The sequence below is a fragment of the Augochlora pura genome, chromosome 10 (genome assembly GCF_028453695.1).
Source record: "Augochlora pura isolate Apur16 chromosome 10, APUR_v2.2.1, whole genome shotgun sequence".
Classification (NCBI taxonomy): Eukaryota; Metazoa; Arthropoda; class Insecta; order Hymenoptera; family Halictidae; genus Augochlora; species Augochlora pura.
In genome coordinates this window covers 34,841,791-34,860,898 of record NC_135781.1, presented here as the reverse complement: position 1 = coordinate 34,860,898, position 19,108 = coordinate 34,841,791, and the positions used below count along the sequence as shown (strand labels likewise).

General features: G+C 43.5%; 3 protein-coding genes across 5 annotated transcripts; 2 read left to right on the top strand and 1 right to left on the bottom strand.

The window, feature by feature from the left end:
• The first annotated feature begins 362 nt into the window (after positions 1 to 362).
• Positions 363 to 10,587, top strand: Smox (Smad on X). 2 transcript variants are annotated; one of them, XM_078193317.1, is made up of 6 exons: positions 363 to 798; positions 6,624 to 6,832; positions 7,062 to 7,306; positions 7,378 to 7,601; positions 7,719 to 8,032; positions 8,111 to 10,587. In XM_078193317.1, the coding sequence occupies exons 1-6, from the start codon at positions 599 to 601 to the stop codon at positions 8,377 to 8,379; spliced, it is 1,461 nt and encodes a 486-aa protein (XP_078049443.1). In that variant the 5' UTR covers positions 363 to 598; the 3' UTR covers positions 8,380 to 10,587. The 2 variants fall into 2 exon arrangements, with proteins under 2 accessions (XP_078049443.1, XP_078049444.1); XM_078193318.1 differs by lacking the exon at positions 363 to 798 and adding an exon at positions 4,811 to 5,886.
• Positions 10,588 to 11,158: 571 nt separating this feature from the next.
• Positions 11,159 to 17,656, bottom strand: LOC144476414 (uncharacterized). The gene is given in 4 exon segments (XM_078193313.1): positions 11,159 to 15,260; positions 15,689 to 15,767; positions 17,513 to 17,568; positions 17,570 to 17,656. Coding segments are annotated over 4 exon segments (351 nt in total). The 5' UTR covers positions 17,642 to 17,656; the 3' UTR covers positions 11,159 to 15,116.
• A 316-nt stretch (positions 17,657 to 17,972) lies between these two features.
• LOC144475602 (uncharacterized) lies at positions 17,973 to 18,993 on the top strand. Of its 2 annotated transcripts, none has more exons than XM_078191655.1 (2): positions 17,973 to 18,592; positions 18,897 to 18,993. In XM_078191655.1, the coding sequence occupies exons 1-2, from the start codon at positions 18,086 to 18,088 to the stop codon at positions 18,951 to 18,953; spliced, it is 564 nt and encodes a 187-aa protein (XP_078047781.1). In that variant the 5' UTR covers positions 17,973 to 18,085; the 3' UTR covers positions 18,954 to 18,993. The 2 variants fall into 2 exon arrangements, with proteins under 2 accessions (XP_078047781.1, XP_078047782.1); XM_078191656.1 differs by having other exon boundaries at positions 18,780 to 18,982.
• Positions 18,994 to 19,108: the final 115 nt, after the last annotated feature.

The window sequence follows — 19,108 nt, the reverse complement described above, 5'->3', positions numbered from 1 at the left end:
CCGAATATTCTCGAGAAACAGCAAAGTTCAAGCCTAGTTCGAATATCCTCGTCCACGGTTTCTTTTTTGGTTTCCTTTCGTTCCCTTCATCTGTATAATAGCAACGGGTCCTACCCGCGCACATGACCAGGCCGCATCTCGATCAGTTATCGTGGATCGGCGTAGAAGTTTCGTTTGTTCCGACTGGCCGACAGTTCACTGTCGAGGCAGTATCCACTTCGGATTGGATGCGCGATAAACTAACGGGAATGTACGCGTTACCTTAGGGAATAAGAAAAGCGCGCAGGAGTGGATTAGTAGATTATGTGCCGGCCGTGCCCGTGTCACACCGCGTTCGCGTCCGTGGATTCGGAAACGACCGAAGTTGGCCGAATTTCGCCGAGTCTGCTCAACGAACAATATGGCGGCCATGGCAAAGTTTTCGCCGCCCGTATGAGGGATTCGCGTTGTCCGAAGATCGAGCAGTTGACGGTACAAATAGATCGTCCGGTGACCCTGGCTGGGTCGCTTTGAAAAAATCGCGAGTGTGAATTCGTGAGTGTGGTGGCAAGTAGAAACAGCCCGATGCGGGTCGCGTGCAGGTCCCGTAACGCAAATCATGACTTCGATGCTGTCCAGCTTTAACCCGCCTATCGTTAAACGATTGCTGGGTTGGAAAAAGTCCGAGGGCGAGGACAAATGGAGTGAAAAAGCTGTGAAAAGTCTGGTGAAAAAGTTAAAGAAGTCGACTGGCCTCGAGGAGCTCGAGAAAGCGATCACCACGCAAAGTTGCAACACCAAGTGCATCACTATACCAAGGTACCCTCGATTTCGCTTACTCTCGGTTCGTGCATAGATATTACGATCTCTCTGCGACTCGTTCCTTTTTTCTTTTTGCCTATCTGTTTTTGTACCTACCGTTGTGACGTAACGCGTAACGGGTTCCGACGAGATTTCGCGTTCTCTGCGTTTATCTCTGCGTGTCCGTTCCCGTCCCCCGTCCCCCGGTCCCCCGGTCCACCGGTCCCCGACGACGTCCGACGACGAAACTCCATGAAATAGATAGTATGCGGCGCGCGCGTGTGCGAGTGTTTTGTTCCTCGTTCTTATTTACCCGTCCACGTATTCGTGCGCATAATGTCACGACGTCTATCCATATGACGTTTCTCTTTCACTGCGCTCGAACATAGAGGAGATGGCTTTCCGTTCTTATTAACAGGATCCGGTATCGCGATGATTTCTATTTTTGTATATACGCTTCCTTAGAAACGCCTGACAGTCCGTCGCGTTCGTTTCATCGCGACACGATCGAATCGTTTAAGAAAACATGATCGTTCGCGGCTCGACGCGAATTCGCTGTTCGTAATCACACCATTAGGTACATTTTCGCAACAAAACTCACCGCGTTCGTTAATATTTCGAGGCATCTGTGTTTTCGAGCAATAGCAAAACGTCTGAAAACATATTTCGCAACTGAACGGAACTATCTCGCGAATGCCGACATTGTTTATCACGCATTACCTACAGCATGGCTTGTTACCACAAAAATTGAAAAGTGTTATTACCAATTTACACACGAATTAGTGGTTTAATTCGAACATCGCTCAAATTCTCGCGTTTCTTTTTCGAATTCCTTGTAACTTGCTCATCGAATCGAGTCTCGGAGATTTCGTTGACAACGCGACAACGTCGAACTTGTTTCTTTGATCCTTTATCGGTTTATATTTTACGATCGCTGTCAGCCTGCTTAGCTCTAATCGGGTTAAAAATAATAATGTTTTTGACGCGTAGTTATTAATAGGCTATGTTTGTGTACATTCGTACATGTAGACGTCGATCCCTAGAAGAGAAGGTTAGGCAGAACTTTATTGCTGAACGTTTCATCGTCGAGGTTTTATCAATTCCAAATCATAAATAACAAATCTATTTGTGACATCTGCGACAGGCGTTTCCCTAGGAAAAACTACTCGCGTTCTCTTCGACGTGCTCGTTGCAATCGACACGCAGAAAATTACGTCGGTTCTTTGGCTTGTCACTCGATGGAAATTCGATGACAATATTTTATTTCGAATCGACGAATCCGTTGTACTCGAATAAAAGTAAAGAAACGGTCTGCCGCGCATACGTAGCTATTTAAAATCATTCATCCTAATCGGTTTGTACAAAACCTGTCGTAACGATCGAAGCAAGCCATTTCGAACTGTTTGTTTGATTGTCGTCTCTTTCGAGAATCATCGTTCCAGAGCTAGCTTTCTTTATTTAATTATCTGTCATCGAGATTACCTTTAAAAACAATAACGTAACTCACAAAGAATACCAAATTATCTTTTGGTCCAGTAAGTTTTGCCCGAAGTTACGAATGGTACAGAATGTTACACGCTGACGATGCAACGGTTACGAGTCCCGATCGCGGATTATTATCTCGGCAATTACATAACGATTATAACGAAGAAACTATCGGCGACCGAGGGGCGGGGTGTCAAACTTAATGGCGGGAACTGTGGTTTTCGATTCTTTGAACCGTCGAAACCGAGGGCCGTGCATGTACCTATTTGAATGTAAAAGGTTCGTTCGATAGTTCTTGGCAGTATTTTGTATCGGAATAAATAACAATAACCGCGTTCGCTGTCCTTTTGCGATTTCGAAATGCAAAACACGTGTTCGCCACGTTGCACGTCCGCCCCCCCCCCCCCTCTCTCTCTGCTGTATAGATATCTATTAACCCCTTGTAACGCATCGTTCTCGTCACGTCGAAGTGAATTCTCCCCGTTAACATTCTCGAACAACTTTCCACCAAAGAAGCTCTTAAAAAACACCTTCGATAGAACCGAAGGATTTTTTACGAGACTTTTTTTATCGGACACACCTTTGGAAGCAGCGAAACTCGGTTCGAGGTCATTCAGATTCCACGGCGAAAAAATAGAAATAAGGCAACATGTTTCTCCTATTACCTCTTCTCTGTTTCTTCAACGAATTTTCCACGAGTGATTTTGAAAAAGCGCGAAGCTACGTACAAGTTTTCCTTTTACTTTGACTGGAATTCCCTTCGCGACTTACCGACAACGAAATCAGAAAGCCTGGAAGACGAGCGTGTTTCGAAAAGCGAGCACGAGAAGGAATAGTTGTTTCGCAACGATACTGAGTTTGTGCATACTTCAATTATATAAAGTATATCGAAAATAGCACAAACATCATGTGCATCGGTGATTATGTATGCATTTTATTTTTATATAATGCAAGAAAACGCTTAGTTTTCCACATATCGGACACGAGTACTATTTACGTTGCTGTTTCCGTGTTTTTATTATCTTCGAACCGTGTATTCGTTTGCGCGATCAATAATTGAACATCAGAATCGGTCAAATGTTTGCAGTCGAATACGATATACAATTACCGCACACTGCGGCTCGCCCTACTTGCGTATCATTTCTGGAGGTTCAATCCATTCGGCGCCGCAGGTTTTCGGATAAATGCATCTGCTTTTCTATTGTTTGTTGACATTTAAATTCGTCTATATCTTATCTGCGCGTTCGTGTAAACTTCTCGAGCGTCTCGCAGCGGAAAAGAAAAGAATTCGCGGTTCGCGATTCGCGATTCGCGATGCACCGGTTGCAAGGGTCGCGAGCGGGATTCTTGCACTTTTGCTCTTTTTTTTTCTCTCTCCTTATGATCGTTTCATTCGTTCCTCGCAGCAATCCCAACTTCTCTATTTTGTTCGCTGCGTCTGGTAGAGTAACGAGGAGCTGCGCGACTGCAACGGGATGCGAGATTCGATTGGGGCTCGATACGCGCGTCGCCGTAGTCGGTTTATCGATAGAAATTACGGGAACGTCGTCGCGCGGTTCAAGGATTCTCGAGAAAGGTAAATCTTTCTATGGAAACGCGGAACGTTTTTGCGTTCTCCGATCCCAATCGGAGCGAGCGAAACGATTTGTTCGTCGCCGGGGAAAGTCTGGGCGAAAATTGGAGCAAGACGAGAGAATCGGAGACACTTGCCGCTGAGTGTTTAGCTTTTCGTTAAACGGGACAGGATCGCAACGACATTTCCGTCGGTATCGTCGATCGCGATGCATCGTTGTTCCGAGAACTTGTTCCTCGTCGCGTTGCATTCGCGGAACACCGATAAGATAGATGGCTAACGAACGACTACGACGGAGTAGCAGCGGGACATTCAACTTTTCCGAGGAGAGGCAGAGTTTCCAAGATGGTAACGCGTGTACGGCTTGCACGAACCCAGAAACACAGCAGCGTCCCTTATTATTCATCGGCATGGTGTATTCCTGAGTGGTAACGCGAGCCAATTGACGTTCGCGTAACAGGTAACAGAATCGATAGAGGGGGAGAAGCGTTTACACGAGCAAGTGGGACGGTTTTACTTCGGGACTGATCTTTCCGTGGCAACGTAGAGAAAAATCGTGATTTATGTTCCGGATTGTGATATTAGATGCGCTTGTATCCTTCTTAGACGATAGCAGGCTGCATTTGCGCTATCTTTTCACCGCAAATTCGCCGAGCTTCGCTAGAACAGTTGCTGGAAGGTCGCTAGAACAGTTGCTCCTTGCTAGGACTTGGCTAGGAAATTTGTTTTTTTTCTCGAATCTTGCTTGCTTAAACATTTTCTGCGCGTCTGGTCTTTGCTTTTACTTTCTTACTCGAGATCGGTTAAGGTAATCGAGTTCTACTGGGATCTCGCCAAAACTTCAGTGGAACGATTGTTCTAAAGTTGACCGGAAGATTCGGTTCCACCCGAACACTGCCCGGAAACTCGCTGGAACAATTAGTCCCCGCCGGTAGCACGTCGAAGAATCGTCGTTTCCACGCCGGAGCGACCTCGCTCGTTTTTCGAGGACACCGAATTACCTAGAAAACATAATCGACCACGCTCGATCGTCTGGTTTTCCTCGCTTGCTTTATGCTTCCTCTGTTTAGCGAACAACGGCCCAAATGTGTCTGCGTGTCAGCGATGATTCGCGGGAGTCGCGGGATTCGCGGGATTCGCGGGATTCACGGATCGAATCGTGCGACGTTTTCGTTCACTATTCGCTTACGAATTGGAGAGAAACGCGCGGCAGGACGTTAGGTGATTACACTATTGCACGGATCCCTGGATAATCGTCGATTACGTTGGATCAATCCGCGGCCCTCGTGCACACGTGGAAAGAATTTGATGGTTAACGCGACTTTGCGTGTCCTCGTGCGAGCGAACGCTGATTCAGCCGGCCGATTAGAGTCGCAGTCGCGGGAGAAGTCGGACCATTGCGTTCTCGCGGGCGTCATCGATGCTACTCTCCGTGTTTTGCAACGCCAACGGGGTTGGATCGTGACAGACACGGAAACGTTCGGAACGCGTTTTCGCAAAATGATCGACAAACCTGCTCTTCGATTCGGGATGACCGGACGCCGTGGCAGTGGCCGCCCGCTCGTCGAACACCTGTTGGTCGTTGCCGTGTTCCAGTGGCGATTGCCCGAGGAACGAGAACGAGTCTCCAGAAAAGTCGTCCCATTCGCGGAAGTAGCAGGAGTCTGTTTTCAAATTGTTATGCAACTGCACTGTTCCGTGAATTCCGGTACAGGCCGGGGGAACGGAGCAAACAGGTGGAAGCAGAGAGAGAGAGAGAGAGAGAGAGAGAGAGAGGATTCCAGGCAGAGTCGTAGCACGGAAACGAATCAAAGATCGGGAGTTGTTTGATCAACGCCGACGAGGATAGAATCGCGAGATCGGTCGTTTCAAGGAGGCTTCGGTCGTGCGATCTCCGAAACTATTTGAATTTTGCGACACGATTAAGTCGAGGTCGCGGTTTTGCATGGTTCCTAGGCAAGATCGGCATCCGTTTTTGCGGCTTTGTTTCCCGAGCAGAAAGATTCGATCGACGAAGTTGTGGGAATGTTGATCTACCGAGACCACAGGTAGTTGAAGCACGAGGTTCACGCGTTCTCCGCTGGTTGCACGTGTGCGACTATCGACTGTGTGCGATTTTCCATAGAAGACGAGAGTCATCGTCGCGTATCTGTGACAGTTATTGTAATTCCACTGCCGACGCGCCCAAGGCGAACCAACGTCTGCTCGTCGCTCGTGCTTCGCGAATACGTGATGCGGGTACTGCAGTTGTAGATATCGTTTCGTTACAAAAGACTTTCCGCGACCCATGATTCCGATGCGTTGGTTCTGTCGCATCCAGCTGTACCCAAGGAATAATAAAAAGACTTTAAAAGATGGTTGATTCCGTGGGTCAACACCGCTGGTGGGGCTGTTGCTCTTTCGAGATCGAAGAAAACGTTCGAAAAGAAGGAGGCGGCGTGTACCTCCGTGTCGGTTGATTTGTTTTCGCCGGTAGGCGCCACCGTTTCCGGCGCGGCAGACGGACGCAATGCGAAGCGCGCTCCAAAGTCGGAGGAAGCGAAAGAAAGCTCGGGTGGTTAACGTGGAAACGGTGGATGCGGCGGTAGAGACTTGTCTCCTATGAAAATGCTTGCCCCTGCCGTAATATTTGCTACAGCCTCTTGGAATATTTCGTTTAGGGATTTCTTGCTTGGTTCTCCCTTGGATTTGGCCCCCAGACGTTCGTCATAGCCTGGTTGGGGTCTTATCCAGTCCACGCGATACGGTGTTCCGTTTACCGATAGGGCGATCGTTTCTTTTAAAGGCCTAGTCCAGGCGGAGTCGGCGACAACGGTGTCCAAGGAGCCCGAGGCAAGGGACTGCCGCACGTGATCTACTGCCGTCTCTGGCGCTGGCCGGACCTGCAGTCCCATCAGGAGCTGAGAGCGATTGAGCACTGCGAGTACGCGTTCACGCAGAAACGGGACGAGGTCTGCGTGAATCCGTATCACTACCAACGAATACAGACGCCAGGTAGACGGAGCCAACAGTTTCCTTTGGTTGCGATTAGCCCTCGTATAGAGTGGACCGTTTGTTTCGAATCGTTCGAATCCGCAGCCTTTCCGTCGCTATCGATTACGCTCGTTCGACGCTCGTACGCTCTGGGTCAAGATAGACCTGTGCACCGGTCTCCGAGGGTTAATCGGCTGCAAGCAAAAACGATCGAGCAATCGCGTGACTATAATCGCACGAAACGTTGCAGTTTTACCAGCTATTCTTGTGCCGCGGCACAACCTCGCCGGGGACGAGTCCGTCCTCTATAATACCTCCCTCGAGGAGCTGAGCGTCAGCGTGCCGGAGAACACGAGTTTCCACGCGACGCTGAACCACCAGCATCACAATCAACAGGGTATACCGCAGTCTCCCCAGCAACAACAGCAGCAGCAGCAGCAACAACAACAACAGCAACAACAGCAGCAGGCGAACAATCCCTATCAAGGAATGCAGGTTAGCAGCGAGACGACTTTTTCGGGGCTAGTTTCTTTCTTCGAGGCATTACGCTTCCGACTTGCCTTTAGAGTATGCAAGCAACGAGTCCAGCGAGCGTCGGAAGCTTAGGAAGCGTCCAAGGTTCGCCGCATCCGGCACCCGGATCCATGGATCCTCCCGCGGACACACCGCCCCCGGGATACATAAGCGAGGATGGCGACAACATGGATCACAACGACAACATGTCTTTGTCGCGATTGTCTCCCAGCCCTGTTGACGCGCAGCCAGTCATGTACTGCGAACCCGCATTTTGGTGAGTCTGGCGACTGCTTCTCCAGAGCTCTGTTCTTTTTCCTTGCGACTCTCGTTCGATTCGACACGACTTCCGATTCATTTCGCGCCACGAGTTATTCATCGCGCTGGCTTTCAGGTGTTCGATAAGCTACTACGAGCTGAACACAAGAGTGGGCGAGACCTTCCACGCGTCGCAACCGAGCATCACGGTCGACGGATTCACGGATCCCAGTAACTCCGAGCGCTTCTGTTTGGGCCTGTTGTCGAACGTGAATCGCAATACCGTGGTCGAGCAGACGAGACGACATATCGGCAAAGGAGCCAGGCTTTATTACATCGGTGGCGAGGTTTTCGCGGAGTGTTTGTCCGATTCGAGCATATTCGTTCAGAGTCCTAACTGTAACCAGCGCTATGGTTGGCATCCGGCCACCGTTTGTAAAATACCACCCGGTAGATATTTTTTTCTCCGCATCGATGTTTCTTAAATGAAAGGTGCAGTTGCTATAGCCAGAACTTTTTCTGATTCAGGTTGTAATTTGAAGATATTCAACAACCAGGAGTTCGCCGCGTTGTTGTCCCAGTCGGTATCTCAAGGATTCGAGGCGGTATACCAGCTAACTCGGATGTGCACCATTAGGATGAGCTTCGTGAAAGGCTGGGGCGCGGCGTACCGGCGGCAAACGGTGACATCCACTCCCTGTTGGATCGAATTGCATTTAAACGGCCCGTTGCAATGGTTGGACAGGGTGCTGACGCAGATGGGCTCGCCGCGTCTGCCCTGTTCCTCGATGTCATAAAATTGTACATTTCTCTCCTTCCTGGATACGATACAGCAAAGAGACGATCCGCGTGTCGCTCGTCGTCGTCGTCGTCGTCGCCGTCGTCGTTGATCGGTTCTCTTTCCACCGCGAATCAGACCGCTTTCCATTCGGTTTCTTCGCGATCGTTAAAGCCACGGTAGGCAAAAAAAGAAAATGAAAAGAGAAACAAATCGATTTGCGCTCAAAAATCGATGATTTCTCAACGTTCTCGCAATTACGGGAAGGAATAGTATGTAAATAACGAATCACGTGTTCAAAAGAACAGAAAGAACGTACGCGTTTTCAATCAACGTGTTCGATGAAACCGATGATGTCAACACGTGGCATCGATTTACGGTCACAAATCCGATTTTAGACGAATCAAGGGGGCGGACAACAAAGTATTTGTACTTTAAACAGAATTTACGCGCGTATTCGCGTAAGCGATACGGCAAAGCAGAAAGAGAGAGAGAGAGAGAGAGAGAATGAGAGTGAGTGAGCAAGTGATAATGAGAGAGAAAGAGAGAGCTCAGCCTTCGCATATTTTTATTGCTTGTTAAGCCAACGCACTCCGGTCTTACAGTATACGTGAACTCTTACAAGGTAAATACATAATACTGCGTAACTCGTGTTTACGATCCGCTGTTAGAGAGATCCTATGGTTAGCGGAAATACGTGTAGTCCCATTGCACAGCCTCCAAACCGACACACCGGTTCGTTCGGAGTTTTCGTCAATGTTTTTCCTACGAATAAAACAACCGCGGCATTCATTTCTCTCGTACGATAACAATAAGAATGGATAAATACAGTGTTCAATACGTGTGTAACTGTTCAACGCGTTCGATTCGTTAAACAGTTACGTCTTGAAGGTTCAGAACGCTCTAAATACGGCTGTAAAAAAAGGTTCGACACGGTTCAAATTTTGGAGCTTTTCGAACTTTGAATTGTACCGATGATTCTCACTTGTTGATCGATATTTCTTACTGCTTTTTCTATTCGTCATCTTCTACTCTAAGCTTTTTAGAATTTTTTTTGACACGTTTGCTAGGACACAAAGGAAATGGTACCAAATATAGAATACTGATATTCGTTTCTTCCTGTTTACGTTATAAAGGAAGCACAATGTACAATATAAAAATGCTGGCATGGTTCAAAGTTCGAACTGGTCTGTAGAGCTCGGATCGGGTACCGAAGAATTAGAGATTGAAGGTTCAGGGATTTAAATGAGGAAAAGATAAAATTTCTACGTACTAAGGTGTCTTATCAGGTGTAACTGATGTTCTTATTAAGCGTAAGCGTTGTATCTCTTGACATTGGTAGAAGTACCGATTGCTCGAAAATCTGTGGTAGATAGTAATATTTACACGACACACCATGCGACGTAAGCTAACGTGAACGCGGGAAAAATGATACATATACGTATACCTATCATCGCATGCTGGAAATTCATGCAGCGCATGGTAAACATTACGATGCACATTTTCGTGTTGATGTTAACATAGCGAGCCGTTCGTTAGCTAAGAATCGTTGTACAAGCGTTTGACTCGGTATGAAACAAGCAGAGCCACGCTTTCGCCTCTTGAGGCATACGGGTGGCCCTTCTGGGACCCTGAGCGACGAGGCCATGTCTACTTTGGGCAGCCCGCGAAACAGTTTTCAGTGATTATTCCTTTTCCGCGACATTACTGGCTCCGAGATTGCTTCCGGGGGTAAAGGATCGTTGCCTCGTGTAGTCTCGCGAGATTTTCCGTAGAAAGACACGACAGAATGCGAAACTTGTAAAAATTACGGGTAGAAAGCGAAGCAGAACAAAGAAGAGCAATGGTCTAGCCTTGAAGACGAGATGCTTCGCACGAGTCGAGCGTAATCGATTAATTCTGTAACGTATTGAATTTCTTTACGAATTGTTTGAGAATCATAGTAAACGGTTTTTATATTTTTAGCGCAGATTTTATATAAAGCATATTTCGTATTCAAGACGAACTAGAGAAGAAGAAGAAGAAGAAGAAGAGGGTACCGTTAACGAAAAATGAGAAAAAAATCTCGAGGAGACAGCCTTCACGTAGATCGTACGAAGAAGAACAAGGGGTGGGCGAGTTTTAACCTGTTTTTATTATACTATGATATATATATATATATATATATATATATATATATATATATGTATACGTGTATATATATATATATATATATACCGATATAAATATATATTCATTGCACCAAGTGCATGGATTCAGTTATCTTTTCCCTTTTTTCATTTTGTAACGAATAAAATTTTAAAGATAACACATGATACGACTTCTATGGAGTCTTTACGTGTACGATGGGGGCCAATCGCGCGCACAGATTGCGAGATTCGATCTCGACGAGAACGTCAAACGTTTCAGAGAACCGGTTCCTCTTTATACATATAACATAAATATACATGTGTATGTTCACGCGTATATACGTATACGCAAACAAATATGTATATACGCGTGTTTGCATAAAAATATATGTATTATATATTTTTCGTCAATATCGTTTGTAACGTTTCATTTCTACGCTGTTTGTGATCGATTCGTTCTTTAAAATATTAAAGACTTGGAAACAGTGAAACTAATAACGTACCACCGCCGGGTGCGTGAAAATTATGTTCGCCAGCCACTCACCGATCCCTGCGATTCACACCGCAGAAAACAGAAAATGTAGTAGGAAGCGAACGCGATTGTGATTAAGATGAACGAGTGGCGGATTAGTTAATCGCGGAAACGAGATCTATTTTTCTAACATCGTGTCGGGCTTTCGGAACGGACGATCGACTAATCCAGCTTATCCGTGACTCGTTTGCAGATCTTTCGCCACGTTTTTATGTGTGCGACGCAGCCGATCGTTTATTCTTTTTATATTCTGTTTTCCCCTTGATATTTAAGAACGTACATATCTTTTTTTACCTTGTAGAAGACGCGGAAGCGTAGGCGTCTCGTATGCACGCAAGAGAACAGTGGGAGCGACGATTCACGAACTTGCCAGTCAATCGATATTCGTTGATTCGACGTTACACACCGCCGGTCTATTTTCTGAAAGAAGCGATTTGACTTGCGAAAGTACGAACGATTATTTATTTTATTCGTTAACGATTCTTACTGGATGAACGACTGATGCTTTAATTAAGTTACGATTGTTAAAAAATTGCAATTTAAATGAAACGATTTTGAAACCAAACAATCAATTTAACGCTAAACCTACCGTATCAAAATCGCCGGTTTTACAGTTTTTATTTAAACATTTGTTGTTTGACCGAATTTCTGTACTGAACTGTACATTAAAATGAAAACGGCGGAAATATTAAATAAAATTTGTTTCGTCATTTTTATGAAGCAACACGCACGGTCTATCGGTTGTACTTTTCGTCGGCAGGTTTAGGGTCAAAACGGTACGATTTTAATTAGTAATATGCGATCATTCCGTAAAAATTATCTCCTGATCCGTAATCATTTCGGATCGTTGAAAAATTTCGGTTATCGGAGTGGGAGATGGAATGTAATTTGGGTTCTCGACGTATCTCAAGTCTTTTCTTTCCGAAAACGGACTGTAGAACATTGAATCGTACAATCGCTGACGACGATGTAACGAGGTAGCAACCGATCCAAGTTGTTCAAATGGTCGCAGTTAAACAACTGTCCTTTAGAGTTTAGAGAATAATCAGCCAAAGAAATGATTAAATTCGGAGTGAAATCGTTATTGTCGTCGAGAAAGATAGTCGATTCGGATCCAATTTTATGCGTGATTTAGGAAGAGTGGTTGCTATCCCGTAATATCGCAGTTTACAGTTCACAGTTACCTATTATACACCACGCATTTGATCTTCCAACTCTCTGAGATGCACGTCTCGCGGACTTCTGTGAATCCGAGAAATAATAAAATCGGTACACTGAAACCCGTGCGACACGGCTACTTGAAAAGTTGAAAGCCTACTCAAGGGATGTTGAAGGGAAGACGAACTCGGACAGTGGCGAAAGTGTGGGTGGGGGGTGCGTATGCCAGAGAAAGCACGAGATTCGTGGTGGAACAATGTATTTTATTGTCGTCTCGATAGTGTAATCGTGTAGTCTAGGGATGCGTTTCCGGTGTTTAATTTGCCAGGATCGAAAAAAAGGAACGAGCGCCGTATCGTCGGGCGGCTCGAGCAACCCTTGCAGTAGCATCATAATCGACAGAAAGGAACCACCGTCTGTTTTCGGCCGCAAGACCGTCGCATCGCGTCGATATTATTTCCAGAATTGTCTCGCGATTTCGGAAACGGTCGAGCGAGATAATGTCCGTTTGTCGAGCGATCTACCACAACCACTTGCCTCCTTGCCAGACTGCCACTAATTAAGAAACTAATTAAGCAAACGCGAGCCGCACGGGAGACAAAGAAGGCGCTGAAAAGGAAGGCGAACATTGGCTTTTCGGGCGTGTTCTTTGACTTCGACTTACTCGTTCCACGTTACCATAATAATGTTAAACACAGATTCTCTCCATCCGCGTCGGCGACAGAACGAAAACCGGTCCTCTTTATCTTGGAGAACGTGTTCCGTTCGCCAAAAAGTATTGTTTAAGTGTAGCATTTGCCAAAGTTTCTTTTTAGTACAAGAGTGTCGATTAACTGCGGATAAGCAATACGAATGCGAAAGGGACGTCGCATTCGTGGAAATTCTCGGTGGTGTTGCTTCTTTTATTTTTGTTCTTTGGGGTATTCGTTACCGTTTTATTTTATTATTTTTCTTTTTTCGTTGACCATTATATTGTATTCATTGATACTTTCGTTACGTTTTCCTCTTTTCAGATACATTTTTATCTTTTCAAATATATTTTTAGATACATATTTTAACAGCCGAATATATCTGTCGAATCGAGCGGTCCGACGATTATCAATTTTTTCATTCTATAGCTACCTATACGTATACATACCGCATATATCTATATCTTGTGTGCGAACTAGCCGCGCGCACGCTAGACAGGACGTCGACCGGGGCTGACGAGTTCCGTTTTAAAAAAAACTCCGATATTTTTTTACAAAACGATAACGAAACTTGAAAATTGATTTTTGACGGACGAAAGACGGGCATCGAAGCTTACGTTGACGTTCCCCTGGCGTGGGCGAGAGACCTCTTCTGAGAATACGAGACGAAATCGAGAGCTTGAAAGGGAACGAGCGCGGGAGAATATAGACGAGATGTTACGACAAGAGATATCGAGTGTGAGACTGTATAATAATTATAAATAAATGTACACATTAAGTCCAATAAAAATGATTCTACCGCTCTTCGTCGATCGATCGCAAGTAACTCTATCGTACGAACGTGATTCTAATTCTAAGTTCAATATGTACAAGTGTATACGAGTATTCTATACTAGAAAGATCAACAAACTGCAGATCTACATGTGTGTATAACAGGTCTAATTGCTACAAGGAATACGGGATGTGTTTTCCATACAGTGGTTCACGCTGTGTCGTAAGTTTTAAATTGCATATCGTAAATTGTGAAAGCAATTTCCTGGGGATGTAAAAAGTGGCACTCCCGCTTTCAAATAAAAACTGTTAGTCTTAATAATAGGGAACAATTTAATCTATTATTTTTAAAAACTGGAGATTGCTGTCCTTACACCCCTAGAAAACTCCAACCACAATTTTCCCTGCGTTAACGTTATTCTTAGAAGTAAGTGTTTTCATGAAAATCCGCAGTCTAACGAAGGTGACATATGGACATTCTCTTGCACGACTACTATCACAGTGGTATCCGTCTACAAGGAAACGAGGTTTTAAACTGTATCCTTTTAAAGGGATGATTACAACCTTACGAAGGGGTTGAACCATATTTTAAAATATTTCCAAAGCAACTGTAAGTTATTAACTCACATTATATAACTTATTTCCACTCTATTTACCAACTTGTTTTCGTGGTTGAACAACTTTGAATGCACGAATATGTCATCATCCACCGATGATAGTCCAAGTCTATAAATAAGTCTAAAAGGATACCGCTGTGTCCAGAGCAGGGATTAGGGAATCGGGTAGAAAATAAAAATAACTGATAAGATCGTACTGGTTTTCGTATAACTAAAAAATTGTATGATTGACTACGATTTAAACGAGTACAATCCATGGTAGGATACAACGTCGCGGACATGTCCTGTGGCACAGTCTCGCAGCAACAATCAGGACGGGCCAGACGGTTGGAGAAGAATTCTTAAAACGAATTACCATCAACCAACGGTAGGCCCTCGAATCGCACCCATTTTCTCCATAAATTCACCAACAAAATCACCCGTCGACCGAGGTCTCTCTTTGAGTAGAATTTCAGGCAACAATTTTTCTCAAACAATGTAAGACGATCGACGATTCGCATCACTCATCTTAACTGTCTTAGTTACTTCGACACAAGAGTGACGATGCTTTGTTCCGTGTCAGACTCGTTAACATTTTCAGCTTTGTGAACCACAGTCTCGGTTTAATGACTAACATTGACTACGACTAGTACCTTATCGAGCAAACGAATAAACAGTGATTTCATGATGACAGATTAATTGCAAATGAATACAATAATAGGGAGCGTGGGCGGTTTCGTTATGCGACGACGAGCTTTCGTATCGTGAGTGTGTCGCGTGAGATATTCGATTTCGGTGAACCATGTTTAGTCGTGTTTCTCTCTTCTCCTCTCCTCTCCTCTTCCCTTGCGAAGTTGTTGCTGCTTAATCGCGCAGGACCATTATAGACGACCACGAGGCTTCGAGGACAGCATCTTTTTCACGGAGAACATGCTCATGGATAGGCCTACCGTGGCAAGAACGACCGCAGATTTAGGGACGTTACTATCCACCACGTTTCTACGAAGCGCGGAATGTACGGTTCCCTGAAAAATGATGAATATTTGATAGAAATATAGCGATACGTATTTAAAGTATGCTGCCGGTCAAGGTGAGGGGTTGATACTTGTAAAGGTAAGCAATTTACTACCACCTCGTGATCTCTAGTTCAACGTCTGCACTGCAATTGCCCCAGGCTAGGGAGATTTCCAGAAATTGTAGCGGCAGTGCGACGTGAATTTTGAGACGCCACTCAATGATAATATACGTATATGTATATGCACAGCGTTGCGTAACACGTTTGCCAGGGCTGTGATAAACGTGGCGCCACATTGCAGAGTGCAGCTTGTTACGTTGTACAATTAGAAATATATGATTCTTCTGTAATTCGTGGGCTTTTTAATTGGTACCGTGCTCTATACTACATTTATGAAAAAAACGCAGGAATATTGCTGCAGGAATCTAATTGTTGTACCTGATGAAACGATAGTCGGAGAGCGTAAAGGGTGGCAGGCGTCAGATTCATCTCTACAGCGTAGCTTTGGCTCCGTTCTCTAAAAACAAAGAGAAGGTCTATTATGTATTTGTTATGTAAAAATCGACGATTGAATTTAAAGCTGCGGAACCAAGCGTCTCTGAAAGACATCCAAGGCTGAGCAATTAACTAAATGATCGTTGATTAATTAATTTGAAGCTCTCGTATTTTCGGGCTGACAGGGAATACAGTTTTCGGTTTCGTAAGAAAGACATTAAATAAATTTGAAGGATATATCTAATTTTCTGGTTCAGTGTTGTCGGAACGATAACATTGCATTCGCGACTGAACAGACTGGAAATAATCGGTGATTGTCGGATCGGGACCGCACACGAGTTTGTTAAAAAACGCACATAATTTTCGGTTGATGGATGGAGCACATGCGCAGATCGATTTTCCATTATTCCGTTCGTCGACTATGACACTTATCGCGCATCGAGATTACAAAAGTTATAAGAAAGAAAGAAATTTCTAAATTATCAGCAGATGCAACGAAATCAAATGAAAGAAAAGTCGATTTTACATTTATTTTACGTTGTCGCTGTTTTATACGATGACGTTTGACATTGTATTCTATATTTTACAAATCCCAACATCTTTATGTAACGGCGCGTGATAAATCGGGCTCGAGGACCCTCAAGAAAATCTTCGTTTCAAGTTACAAGTTTGGGTGTCGATTATCATATTTACTACTTTCTGGGGATGTGAGATCAACGCATGGAAAGCACAGGGCGATAAGCCCAAGGAAGGGTCTCGTGTTTTCTGGAAACGTGTACCTGAGCTTAACACGGCCATGATAATCGATTGTGTTAGCTTTAGCATTCCTTGGATACGATTAACGAATTAGTTTTTTACATCGTACTGCAAACAGAATATTTCCTACAGAATCCCAGCAAAATCGAAAGATTATAATAATAAATTTTGATCGGTTTTCAGTAATAATGGCATACCGATCGACTACCTGCAATCGTAAATTTTATCAACGTTCGAGAACGTTTAGTTTGTTTATCGTTGATCCCTGGTTAACGAAGTCTAATAAGGGATGTGGGGATGGTAGAGAAGTATGTATACGGTAGGGTCTGTAAATTCTATGATGCGGCCCTGCAGTGGTGTGCAAAAATCGGTCGATTAAATACACAGAGAAATAGAGAACCTGTATTTCTCTGGTCTAGACAATCAAAGATGAGGATCCAATGTTTCTTTAGAAAGTAACGCAAAAGTGTTATCGAAGGGTAAACCACAATACTGTCCGACTGCGTAAATAGATTGTTTTATCGGAGCAAAGCACACCGCGTCTCTCAACGAACACGTAAAAATAGTAAAACCTTGCAAGTACCTTGGAGTATCGCACAGTTACTATTTCGATATGTCTATTTGACATGATATGAAATTTGATTCAATCAAAAGATATTACACATAATTTCCGTATTCGTTGAGAGAATGCATGGTTGCAGTAACCTAAAAGTCATGTAACTCGCGGACGGTTCTAAAATCTTGATTATCACGAGGAACAACAGAAAGAAAGAAACGTCTATGAACAGATCGAAGTAATGTCACCAACGTAGTTCATTCGTTGCGAAAACTAAGCGGATTATTTTATATGTTTGTCTGATTTTTAAAAATGAAATGTAAAAAGTGATGGTACACTAATGTTTAAAATTGCCGGTTACATAACGAAAATATTGTAGTTGTACTCAACGAAACGAAAACAGGACAGTTACAGTTAATGTGATAATAAAATGTAGGTTGAAGTAATGAACGTACCGTTCTGTGCGAAACTTGCCGATGAAAGAGACAATCACCGAAGGCGCGCGTTCCTTCCGTTCCTCGTTGTTTTCTACACCACTGTTCAATTCTGTGATTCCGAATACTTTCTCGATTGTGACACGCCATCTACGAACAATTTAATACATTCGAATTAAATGCACCAACAAGATGTGTATGTATCAATTGTTGATAAAACATTTAGGTGGCACGCTTCTCATGGTGAAACTAAGTAGCGTCATTTTTTTTTCTTTTCTAGTAAATTTTACTTGCATAAAGACTATAAATGGCTACGCTAGCTACATATAATAGTCTATAGGTAGGAAGCTTCGTTTAGTTGGCCGCACCGCGCCAAATGGGATAGTGGCGAAACGGTGAAACTGTTAGTCAAAATCGACTGTCGGTAATTTGGCTAAAAGTTTCAGCGTTTTGAATTACTACCCGGATTGGTGCTGTACGTCTATGCGTACGTAGAAATTTTTATACAATAAATACGTCACGTTCCTCGGTGACATATTATGATACTTTTTCTTGAAATTTAAAGTCTAAAAATGTCAAACACATCGTAATAAAATGGGAAAAAATACAAGACATCAATATCATGTTGGCACCTCACAATCTGATCTTCGGCTGAAACCCTATGGATTTTGTTGCGACATAAAAGATCGTGATGCAAAATTAGATATAGAGAACAATTTGGGTTCACTTTTCTCTAAACACAACTTAACTGGAGAAGGACCTAATATCAAATTTCGTTTTCAAGATATTAACACAACTTCAACATCTCCCCAGTGTGTCAATCAAAAGAGTTATCATCGTTTAGGGCACCGAGGACGATCACGTGGTCGACAGCGGGGTGGTTACGATGATTCAAATGATCAGCGTAGAGGATGGAGGCGCAATGAAGGAGAGGATAATGAGAAAAAGTTAGGTGAACCAATGATCTGCAAACGTTGTAAAGGTCCTCTTAAGTGGTTTCTAGAAGATGAGATTGCTATCGCGCGTGATATAATGATGCAGGACCGTCGGAAAAAGTATAATGTAGAAATGGAGTACAATATTAAAATTGCTAAAAAAAAGGTATCAAATAAAATGTGTATTATTGTACTAGATGTTTTGAAAATATTTGCGATTGAAATTAAACTATATATTTTGAGATATGCAGATAACAAACAAATGGATTTATATTTACATAATATTGTTTATGTAATTATCGGAATCTGTTTTAGTATTCTAATCGTATTTATATTCATTTTCATGGACATAGGTGCCGATTAATTACCAAATTATTAATAACGCTTGTCACATGTGAAACACAAATGTTACAATACTATTGCATTTTATTTGCATAAGATACTGAAGTTTACAAATATGTTTTATCTAGAAAAGAAGAAAAAGAAAGGAAGAACCAACCGATCATGGAAGTTCTACGTCAAAATGAATGAAAATACATGACAGTATTAACATTTTTTTTTATTTCAATATCGATTCATCTATTGTATTTATGTTTTTAATATGTATAAATGAAACAAGAAAATCATGCTTGGAAATAGTACGGAATTAAATAAAAATATACAAGACTGGCACAAAACATTT

Coding starts and splice junctions, on each gene's coding strand:
- Smox (XM_078193317.1), top strand. CDS start 599: ATGACTTCGATGCTGTCCAGCTTTAACCCGCCTATCGTTAAACGATTG. Junction 7,307..7,377: donor ATCCCTATCAAGGAATGCAG/GTTAGCAGCGAG, acceptor ACTTGCCTTTAG/AGTATGCAAGCAACGAGTCC. Junction 7,602..7,718: donor TACTGCGAACCCGCATTTTG/GTGAGTCTGGCG, acceptor GCTGGCTTTCAG/GTGTTCGATAAGCTACTACG.
- LOC144475602 (XM_078191655.1), top strand. CDS start 18,086: ATGGGAAAAAATACAAGACATCAATATCATGTTGGCACCTCACAATCT. Junction 18,593..18,896: donor TTAAAATTGCTAAAAAAAAG/GTATCAAATAAA, acceptor TGTTTTATCTAG/AAAAGAAGAAAAAGAAAGGA.